Below are 12126 nucleotides of genomic sequence, written 5' to 3'. Positions count from 1 at the left end.
CCTGGAGAACAGGAGGCTGAGGGGAGACCTCATCGCTCTCTACAGCTACCTGAAAGGAGGCTGTAGCGAGGTGGGTGTCAGTCTCTTCTCCCAAGTAACTGGCAATAGGACTGAGAGGAAATGGCCTCAAGTTGTGCCAGGGGAGGTTTCGATTGGACATGAGGAAAAATGTCTTTACTGAAAGAGTGGTTAAACATTGGAGCAGGCTGCCCAGGGAAGTGGTTGAGTCCTTATCCCTGGAAGTATTTAAAAGACGGGTAGATTGGGCACTTAGGGACATGGTTTAGTGGGCATGGTGGTGTTGGGTTGACGGTTGGACTCAGTGATCTTAGAGGTCTTTTCTAACCTTAATGATTCTATGATTTCCTAGCAAATGAAACTGTAGCCAAACTATAGCAAGAGCCTGCAGTAAACATTAACCCTCCTCCACTATTCCCCAGTCACCTCAGGTAACAAGCAAGTCTTTTTTCAGGTGCTCCTATAAATGCTCCAATTAAAACACGATCTTGCTCCTACCTCTGAGAGTACATGGTCAAAAATCTCTTCAGGTTATAAAAATCTGGTCTGTTCTCCCACTATCTTTTTATAAATCTTCTATAAATTATTACTTGTAGTGCAAAGAACCACGTGAAACTGATGTCTCAGTAGAGCACCCTACAAAGCTCTACATCACCTGTGTGTCTATGTTGAACTCACTTCATCACTGCTATTTGTGCTTCATTTACTGATTGCTTAACCATCTACTACAGGAACACATTCCAGATACGAGGTTGAAATGAAGTTGAAATTTACCTTTCATGGTTCAATCTTTTTCAAACTCATTCTTCTGGATTATATGAAGTTCAGCATTGCCAGAACTAAACCCTATTGCACAACCACTAGAGCATGCAGTCAATCGCTTTGCCACTAGAATTAAACCTAAACATGTATGCATGCTTAAATTTACCTATGTAATCTCTCTACAAGTGTCTCTGAAGATACTGTGCATGTAGGATTTATTCAGCCTCTCAGGCCTGCTCCCAACTTTCAGTTGCCAGCTCTGTGACTGTGAAAGAAAAACACTAAAAGAAAAAAAAGAAATCAATTTAATTTAGATGGACTGTAAAAGAGGTGATTTTAAGTGGGATAAAGAAAACAGTACATACTTGTCAGATCAAGCTCTAATGGCAGTGATATAGGAAGCAGTTACGAGAGGAAAACACACACTAGCTTTTTCTAGTTCCCCCATAAACAGGGGAAAAATTTCCCAGTTTGAGAATTAGAGGAGTTCTATCCCGTAACGGAGACAACATCCTCAAAGCTAGATACTCCACTTAACAGAAAGCTGCCTAACAGGAATTAGAAGTTGATGCTGAGAAAGCTGAGGTAGGAAAAACTCACCACAAAGAGGTTGTGTATCTTGCACTGTGCTAGAAGTCAGAGGTGATAAGTAACAGAACTCTAGCCACACACACTAGGAAGTTTTACAGGTAATACAGGAGCAGTAATACCGTCATACACAGCTGCCAAAGGCACAATTATACATTAGTTTACAGAGACCTGGGGAACATGCACTGCTGCAGATGAGTCACAGCATGATGTTGTATTAACTCTACACTGCAAGAAAGCACCCCAACAATATCCGGACCCACCATCCCACTCATTGGCTTATAGGACACTTCAGGCTGCACTGGGAACACCTGTATTCCTCCCAAAGAACTGTGAAATCTTTATCATCTACATTCATGCAAACCCATCTGTTCCATCCCATGAGTATCACCTTTCATTTTTCCTCTATGTCCCATTTCACCCTCTCTCCTCATCCTCTTAACCATCTCACCACAAAAGTTTCAGGTTTTAAATGGATGACATCTCCTTGGAAGATGGTTCTTGATATGTCCAACTGTAACAATTATTTCAGCAGCAGTGAAAGAACGAGACTAAACATAAAAAAACCCCAGCACACCCACATCCCAAGCATTCACATACTAACTATGCATGACAGAGCAGGGTTTTCAGGCCAGAGCACCAAGAACCAAAATACAATGCAAACCTGTGACAAGCAGCAGCAACTTAGACCTCCTGAAAGCAGAAGACCTTATCACTGGAACTGTTAAGACAATTATCTCGCTTTAACAACAGGTACAGAAATAAGTTACTTTACTGCCTTTCTCAGTATCAACAACCAAAAGCTTTTACGTCCAGATTATCAATCAGTTTGAATCTGAAAAAGAAATCCATCACAGGAGCACTTATGCAGGTGTGTAAGGTTATCAAGCAATGCAAAAACCATACAGGATTGTGATTCTACGAATTACACAACAGGGGAATTCTTCAGCAAGGGTACAAAACACCACAGGATTTACGCCTCGGTTCACTTTTCTCCATCGCTCAGCTGCTTCACAGAATGACAGTGTCATGACTGCAGTGTTGTCAGAGAAAACAGAAACAGCTCTCATCACCAGAAAAGTAGTTTGGGCTATATTGTGTATTTAACACCACCCCCCCCAACCAAAAAAGTTGTAAAGTATCTTTTTTTCTAAATTGGCACTGCAATCACAACCACTTGAAAAGTACAAATCTAAAAGCAAAGACTAAACTTGAATTCTCTGATTGATAAGGCTAAATATCAAGCACTTAATGAGCAGCTAATAAAGATTTGTCTTTTAGCTTAAAAAAGAGTACTAAAAATATCTCACAATGAGGATGGCTCATAGCACCCCAAAATTACGTGGTAATCACTACCGCTTGTTTTGCATGATACTTACGAAGCAACAGAGAAGCATTACCAGCAGCGCGTAGAGAGGAAAATGCAAAGACCAACTGCTGATTGTGAGCAACTAAAAGCATACACCAGAAACCAGCAGAAACTTTAGTCAACCACTACCCAGGCTGCAAAGTTAATTTTATGTTAACAAATGTACAGAATACAGTAACCTGTTAAAGATATCTCTACTTTAGGACAACAAAATAAATCAAAATCTAAAATTATTAAAATTTTATTGTGCAGTAGAAAAGTACTTTTAAAACAATTCTTAAAACAAAGCACCAGATTCTGAATTGCAATTTAGGAACCAAGAGTCAATACCTGTACAATCAGTCATTTTGTTTATTTTCCTCTTGGATGAATCAAACGGATGCTGCAGCACACGTTGCTGTATCTGTATGGGGATGGCCAAAGTCTACGGAAGCATGGCTTAGGCAACACGATGAACACTAGGCAATGGCTTTGAACGCTGAAGTCTGTATTAGTTTGTAGCACCTCATCTGCTTTTTCAACAGCAGACTAAGCATGTTTCCTTTTACATCTGTCTTCTTTTGAACATGAGGTCTTAGGTAGATCAGAGCATTTGTTCTTCCTCGTCTTTTTCCTTCTTCTACTCAAATTTACTGTTTCAGCAGTCTTAAGGATACCTCAGCTGTATCCACTGGTAAACAAAACTGACAAGCATTCAGAAAAGTAACAAGTAGAAGAGGCAATAAAAAACAGAATTTCTTTAACAGTATTTCAAAATATTAGTTGAGATTTGCTCTAGAGAAATAAATAAGTTCTCTGCACAGTGAATTTCAGAGTTGTAAGACATATAACATGGACTATAAACATTAAGCGTCGATAGAAACTGGCAAGTCTCACCAATAAATACGATAATCACAGTAATGGAGTGAGCTCCAAGAACTACAGGAAGGAACCCATGAAAAATACAGCATCTTTCCATCCAACGAACTTGCAGAAAAATTGGGCGAGATAGTAAAGAGGATGTCTGAACAAAGACTACTCTAAAACAGCACAAGTAAAGCTGAGGTTCTATAATATAACCTAGTTTATGTGCTAAATGAAAGGCAAGCTCACTGAATTAGCAACAAAACAATTCCACCCCTTGTTGCTTCTAGAATCCCATACTACAGGAGGAAAAACATTCCATGCTAGCATTTATTTCTAAAATAAATAAATAAAAATGTAGTGCAGATAATCTGTTACTGGTTTACTTTTGCTGAATGTTTGTTAATAACAGTTTTTGCCTCCTCTTCACAGAAGGAAAAGTTACTGTTCATTCTTCTGGTATTTTTAAGTCATCAGTAACGTCTTTCCCACCCCCAGCATGTTTTACAATGACTGAGGACAGAATGCTTTGGACCTGAACAGCCTCAAGCCAGTAACAGTTATTACTAAATAACAAGCATACCTAACTGCTTGATCCATCAATATGCATTCAAGAAGGCTGGGCCAAAAACCATTCATTCCACAGAGCCAGAAACCTATAGAGGCCAACAAATGCTAATACGACTACCCGCTTCAGAAGTCAATTCCTTTTATGTCTGACTATACATGCTCAGTTCCATTTTTCAGAGAGAAAGTACTGTTAAGTGGCACACATACTGAATTCCCTTCCTAAACAATCATCTGGTTCACAGTATTTGAGCGCTCCCAGCTCGCCCACTTCCTCTTTTTCACAGTAGGCATTACGTCTCTGTACCATGAGAGTTTCTTCCTCCAGGGTGTATCTCAAAGGGAGCACTCTAGTAGGTCTGCAGGCATATCTAAACTATACAGCAAGTCATGCTGCCAAGAAACCAAAACCAGTTTTAGAACCAGTAAAGCCACCGTCAGCTACACTGTTTTCAGAACATGAACAAGTACCATGGTACAGCCCTACGCTGATACCAGCTGGTCCACACATTTCTGTGTGGCTCAGACTAACAAAGGAGCTTTGTGTTCTCACAGGATGGTATGCAAGATTTGTTCAGAATACTGCCTACCTTCGCATTGTAAAAGCAGATACAAAAATAGATTCAGCTCTTCTGCTGGTTTCCCTTTGCCTTTTTTTAAGCTGATGCAGTTCCTGATTTTTAATCAGTATTGCTGTTATTGTATTATCTGTATATTGCCGATTCACATTGCGCCCTCTCTCCCCAGACAGAGGCAGTCTTTGCTGTGAAAAACTGTAGCACAGCCCTCAGTTTTCACCTTTGGATATAGCCACTCCCGAAAGCAACAAAGGGTGCTTGTACAGAAAGAACATTTTTGAAACAGATGAAAGGCAAGAAACAGCGGGGGGGGGAAGACTTCTGCATCCCCTGAGCAGAGTTCAAATGAAGAACAGGGTAGAATCAAAACAGGGATAAGGAATAGAATTACAATAAGATTTTTGCAACAAGACATAAAAATTTATTTCTATAATTAGAAGACATCATTATATCAATGTTCAGTTTCAGCTAAGTCAACTTACAAGGCAGGTTGCATTGTTACAACTTCTGGTTAGCAATAAAAGTCTGTCTGATGCTGCTTTTCTTCCACATTTTTTCAATCTTGCAATTACATAGAAGACAATAGAAACAGTGCTTGACCATTTCCCTTATAATGGAGCAAGAACTGCAAGTAAAGGTCACGTTTTACTTTCCTAGAATCATAACTTTATTCCAGCATCTCTTCAATAGCTGTTGTTGACTCAAAAGCTTAGGAACACGTAGGAAACAGGCTAATGAAAGGACTTTTATTTAAGTAATAGCTGTCAAGGATGCTGTGACAACAGATAATCTTTCACCTTAGTGAATATTTCTATATTTTCCTCAAGTTTACATGTTTTACATTAACAAATTCCAGCAGCAGAGAGAAGCACCGATTCAGAAATCAGCTCTTGCAAAACATTTTTTTGGGGTTTTTTTTGCATAATGTAAACAATATTAAGTTTAATTTCAAGAAATGTTTGAAATGTGAATTATGTTAAGCAATACTTACTGAGTAACTACTTCACTGTATAGGACAAAAAGAGATTAAATACCTTCTTGACATTCTATCTGAACATCCCAGATGGCTTACTACAAAAAAAAAAACACCAAACAAAAAACAACGTGCTTTCTTAAAAAAGGATTGATGAGAGATACTCAAGAAATGTTGGGAAACTTTCTATATTGGCATTTCCTCTACGGAAAGATGGACAGCGTGAGCAATAAGTTATGTACCAGATGCCAAAAATCCTAACTGCCACTTTGTCAAGAGCAAGACTCTGTTGTCTTTTGTCTCACTGCACACCTTTGATAAGCAAGTGACTCCATTTTCTCTGTACCCTCCCACTGGGTATTGCTGTCTGCAACTAGGATCTTCCATGAGCCTTCTCTTCTTAAGGCTAAAGAAACCCAATCTTCCCAGTCTCTCCTCATACACCATGTGCTCCCTAACCATCTTGGTGGCCTCCACTACATCACACTCTCTTTTCCTGGGAAGCCCACAACTGGGCCAAGGCTGGATCACTGGACACAGCACTCCAAACGCTGTCTCACAAGCACTACAAAGAGCTGAAGGACCACTTTCCCAGACCAGCTGGCTACACTCTTACTAACACAGCCCAGGATGCAGTTTGCCTTTTTTGCTGCAAGAGCACATTGCTGACTCATGTTCAACTTCTTGTCTACCTCAATCCCAAAATCTTTTTCTGCAAAGCTGCTTTCTAATCAGTCTGCCCACCCCCACCTTTACCACTAGCTGGGGTTAGGCCAACCCTACGATTTTGCATTTGCCTTTGCTAAATGTCATATGGTTTCCGCTAGCTCTTTTTCTAGTCTGTTAAGGTGCCTCTGAACCACAGCACTGGTTTCCAGCCTATCAACCACTTCCCCCCCAAGTTCGGCACAGTCTACAAACTTGCTGAAGGTACATTATATCCTGTCTTCCAAGTCCATTAAACACATTAAATAGATCAGTCCCAGTGTGAAACCCCGAGAGACATTATCAGTAATCCAAGCAGTAGTAGAGCACTTTCATACGCACTTGTCACCAGAAGCATCACTATATTGAGCAGAAAGGCAGTTGCTCTCTTCACCACCTCATATTCTCACACACAGCTACCATACTTGCAATACTTGCACTCAGTTCCAGCTTCATTAACAGCCTATAAAGAACATTCAACAGATGGATTTGTTAAAATTTACTTTAGCCAGAATTTGTAGCCAATATTTTTGTCCTCTTGAACAAAAATGAAATTTCCAGAGGTCCTTAAATATATCAGCTTAAAAAGTTATCTAATTTCACAAAGAAGAAACCACGCTGGTGATTTCTGCCTACCACCTCAGCATTGGGAGGTTTTTTTGTTTGTTTGATTTAACATATGTATATACATACACACAAATAAACTAAATCTAGACATCGATTTAATAATGACCAGACAATTTCATATACAGTTACCAAAATTACTCTGTAGGTATTCCTGTCCCAGCTACTGCAACTTTTATTCCGTTTTTAGTTCTCAGTTTCAGATTCTAGATGTAGACTTATTTCTATTCTAAAGTTATGAACGCTTAATTTTCTAAACAGAGAATGTATCAAAAATTTTAGGTAGTTCCTTCCTTCGCTGTACTCCACCTTTCCCACATTTCTCCCAATAAAATGCCAAAAGCACAGGATAGCCATCCAAACCTTGACAAGCCACAAGTAGCTTCTGGAACACTACGCATTAGAGCAATTAAGGTAAAGAGAAGTTAAATTTAAGAAAGCCATAACAAGGCAAAACTGAGAACTCATTTGTAGTCTTATACAAACAGCTGTCACAAATAAGGCTTTTTGGACCAGCACTCCACTGCTCTGTGGAAAAAGCATACCTACTCCAGAGTTGAACTACTAATTAAAGAATCACCTGGGTTCCCTAAAATAATTCAGCATCTAGTTTCTACTTAGATAAATACAGAAAGATGAACTGCAAAAAAGCGAAGTGAGATGTAATTGTTTAACAATATCATGAGACATTCAAGAAAAGAAACAAGCATTTTGTGAAATCAGGAATAAAATACTTCTAGCAAAGTGTCACGAAAGACAACTTCGCCGTCTTTCAGTACAAGCAGGACACAAGTTTAAATGCAAGACAGACCAAAATTTGAATTAATGAGTAAAATTTAAATTTTTATTTTGACTAGTCATAAGCTACACAAAAGTATTCAGATGATAATTCTCCATTGAAACATGGCATCAGTCTATGTTTTCAGCTTTCTACAGCTTTTCTCTCAACAAGTTTTGCATTAAGGAGACGAAATGTCACCAGCACAACCACAAATTTAGGTTTTTTTGTTTAGGGTTGGGGGGTGAGGAGGGGTGGAACAAGATGACAGGGAGTATTTTAAAGTATTCGAAGGAAAGCAGAAATAACATTTTCAGCTTTTTCAAATGTACGAAATACAATCCCATATCATCCCACCTCCATCATACTGATCATCCCTCCCAAAACAAAGGATCATTCACATGTAGTTCAACTCTGCTCCAATGGCAAACATCACTGTGACAACACACTTCCTTCCTCTCTCCCTCCTACTTGGGCTTCACCAATTATAATCAGACAACCAGCTAGATTCTGCCCAAGAATTAAAATCTTTCCCTTCCACTCTTATAAAAACTTTTCAATTAAGTTTAGCAAGCAAAAAGCCCGCAAAAGGCACTGCATGACACCTATTAGATGGCTGCCCTGTCAGGAAGGCCTAACTATTTTGAAAGCACTCATCTTTCAGTATAAAGAAAGCATAGCAGAAGTAATCATTCTGCTTAATCCCAGGAAAACACTTTACCTCCTCACCTTCAAATCAGAAAGAGATCAAAGGGGATTTAAAAAAAAATGTAATTAAGACTAAAAACATTTGATGACAGCTTGACAGCTCTGAACATTCACCCAAAAAACCTGAATTATGCGACTTGTCTGATATTGTTACCTGTAATTTTGTATCCATACGCAGCCAGCTGTCCAGCCATATATTCACCATCTGAATTATTGTGAGAACATCCCCATGTGCGAATCCAGATTTTCTGAGCACCAGGAATAATGCTGTTAAGTAAAAAATGAATGAAAAAGGCAAGTTAAAAGATGAACAAGCTTCCCCTTTAAGCCCACTGAACAAACTCAACTAATTGTAATGCTCCAAACATAAAATAAGCAACACAAACAGTAACAGCTCCAAAACAGCTAGGGAAGAACATCATGTGTGATTTTAGTGTAATGGGTATTAGGCCTGGCTGGCATGGAGTTAACTTTCTCCACAGAAACCCACATGGTGCTATGTTTTATATTTGTGACTAAAACAGTGTTGATAACACACCTGTGTTATAGCTGTTGCTGAACAGTGCTTGCACAGCACCAAAACCTCCTGTTTCCCACTGTGCTCCACCCCACCACAAGCAGGCTGGAGATGGACAACAGGTTGGGAGGTAACACGGACAGAAGAGCTGACCCAAATTGACCAAAAGGATAATTCATACCAGATGACATCATGCTCAGCAATAAAAACTGTGGGTTTGGTCTTTCCAAACTAGCCATTGTTCTGAGACTGGTTGGGCATCAGTCTGCTTGTGGGAGGCGGTGAGTGACTGCTTTTGCATCACTTGGGTTTTATTCCCTGCTCTTTCCTTCACTTAAACTGTCTTTATCTCAACCCACAAGTTTTCTCACTTTTGCTCTTCCAATTCTCTCCCCCAGCCTACTGGAAGGAGGGGTGAGCAAACAAACTGTTAGAGCTAAACTGCAACCTTTTGATATTATGGCACCCATTGATTGTAGTTCCCTCCATAGAAACCATCTTCATAAATTCTTAACTTAAGCCTGCCACCAACCACGCTAACATCTGAAAGCTTCTATCCCTTTTCTCTACAGACACAGCATGGCAGATCTGCACCATGGAGCTGGCACACAATGGCTCAAGAACCAACAAAAAATTCTGCAAGAAGCTCTCATTGAAACTCCTGGGATAACTGTGCCAATGAGCTGAAGATGCCAGTACAATAATGACACACATCCTGGAAAACAATCCTTTGCCCTGCCCACATCTTTTTTTTCCTCCCCCCCCCCCCCCCCTTTTTTTTTTTCCCCCCCCCCCCCCCCCTTCTTTTTGTAAAGATACTTCCCCTAGCTAGAAATAGAAATCGGTTGATGGAAAATGCATGATCATTAAGTAGACATGTGGAACACGTTGCACATGTACAATGTATTTAGACTTCCTACTATCAACATACATTCAGTGTGCTTTCTTGGGTCAAAAACACTAAAATACAGCCTGTTAGATAATATATACTACCTGAATACTTAGAAGTATGGAGTGCTAGTGTGAAGTATCTACAGACCACCAGTTCAGCTGTATATACACTCCTGGCTGAATGGGGTCAATGCACTTCTATTGGGCTTCACATAAAGGTGCATTGTTATGCTTATAAAACCTCTATTGAACACTAGTGAAAAAACCAAAATTGAATTTCCTATGCATTCCAGACATACTTCATTTTTGTCTTTATAATGCAGGGAAATTTTATCCACCAGCTTGAAATCAGTGGGGCGGGGACCAAAATCCAGATCTCTGAACTGCAGTAGAAACTAGAATCAATAACTGAGTTTACCTATACTTTAATCAATTCCACTGCAGCAGAAAGTTCATTCTGTTCTTACGGGAATCACAAGAAGGAAAAATGCAAAGACACGTTCCATAGTTATTGCATACTATTTCCACTGAAATAAAACAATATGTTCAAAAGAAGTTTCACTGTATCACTTGCAGGATGTACGTACAAGAAGTATAGCCTTTGGAAATCCCAGGTTCTAGAAACCAGGTGGAAAGACTGAAGCAAGGAAGAGATACCCTTGGTGGAAGAGGATCAGGTCAGGGAATACTTCAGCAAACTGGACATACATAAGTCCCTGGGCCCTGATGGGATGCACCCACAGGAGATATATGGATGTACTGGAGACAGTCCAACAAAAGGCCACAAAGATGATGAAGGGACTGGAGCATCTCTCACAAGAGGAAAGGCTGAGAGAGCTGGGGCTGTTCAGCCTGGAGAAGAGAAGGCTCATGTGGGGGGATCTTATCAATGTGTATAAATACCTGAAGGGAGGGTGTAAAGACGACGGAGCCAGGCTCTTTTCAGTGGTGCCCAGTGACAGGATCAGAGGCTACGGGCACAAACTGGAACACAGGAGGTTCCCTCTGAACATGAGGAAACTTTTTCACTGTGAGGGTGACTGGCACAGGTTATCCAGGGAGGTTGTGGAGTCTCCATCCCTAGAGATACTCAAAAACTATCTAGGCATCATCCTGGCCAACTGGTTCTAGGTGGCCCTGCTTGAGCAGGGGGTTTGGATAAGATGACCTCCAGATGTCCCTTCCAACCTCAACCCTTTTGTGATTCTCAGAATTTTGTTTATATTTCTCATTCCAGATGTCAAAAGGCTACTCCAGGACTGCATTTTTAAGAGCTCAGCTTCTATTTAGGTAATTAAGGTGAAGCAGACAATTTTTCAGAAATATTTTACACATAAAAGCTTAAGTAACAGAAACCATTTTTTCCAGTCTGATTACTCCATTAATCGATATCTCAGTCAGAACTGATTTCTACAGAAAGCTTGTCTAGGACAAGAAATTTGCTTACAATTTATTATTCATTATCACTACATTTTATAAACACTATTTTACTCATTTTTATCTTGTATTCAGATTTTACATTGAGATAATGAGAATTCCCACCATATTTTTAGAAGCTGACAGTGCACACAAGATATGAGAAAAGCAACAAGATAGGGTTGATGGAAGAATTTACCTGTCACTTGGGGGATCGTCATCTGTCTGAATATTTTTTTGTGAATTGCGTTTTCGCACTTTCGGAAAAACATTCTTTCTTACAAACTGCCGATCATGTGGTTTCAAATCTTCTGCTGACACAATATCTTCAATATCTTCAAGCACTGAATCACAGGCAGCAGGCATCTTCAAGAAGCATTAGAGAAGACTGGTATTAGCAAGCATTTGAATACAAAACCAAGGCCTCGTATCTACTGCATATGTTCTCACAAGGTCAGATATATTTCTACATACACTTGCAATATAGCATACATATGACCAATATTGAGCACATAAAAACAATCAACTACCCAGAAATATTTCCTGATGCCCTCTTCCCCTGAGATCTCAAACACAGGTAGGGAGAAAGACACAAACCATATAGAATTTTTTTTTTTTTTTTAAATAATCTGTACCTTGTCATCTTCTATTTCAAAAACCCTGCTGCTCTTCTGACATGACATATCCAAGATACAAGTGCTCTTAATCATGTCAGTCATCATAGTGAAATAATGAGATCATGTTATGTGATAGATATGCTTCCACTCACATCACAGGAGAATAATGGAA

General features: G+C 39.6%; 1 protein-coding gene across 1 annotated transcript in view; it reads right to left on the bottom strand.

Moving 5' to 3' along the window:
- Positions 1–11703, bottom strand: part of CDKAL1 (CDK5 regulatory subunit associated protein 1-like 1) — a 436847-nt gene extending 425144 nt beyond the window's left edge. Inside the window, exons 1-2 of the mRNA XM_009326510.1 lie at positions 11537–11703; positions 8668–8780 (exon numbers count right to left, since the gene is read on the bottom strand). Coding sequence (XP_009324785.1) covers positions 8668–8780; positions 11537–11703 — 280 coding nt within the window. The remainder of the gene's footprint in view (positions 1–8667; positions 8781–11536) is intronic.
- Positions 11704–12126: the final 423 nt, after the last annotated feature.

The sequence above is a fragment of the Pygoscelis adeliae genome, unplaced genomic scaffold (genome assembly GCF_000699105.1).
Source record: "Pygoscelis adeliae isolate BGI_AS28 unplaced genomic scaffold, ASM69910v1 Scaffold186, whole genome shotgun sequence".
In the NCBI taxonomy this organism is placed as follows: Eukaryota; Metazoa; Chordata; class Aves; order Sphenisciformes; family Spheniscidae; genus Pygoscelis; species Pygoscelis adeliae.
This window is presented reverse-complemented; position numbering and strand designations above follow the sequence as displayed.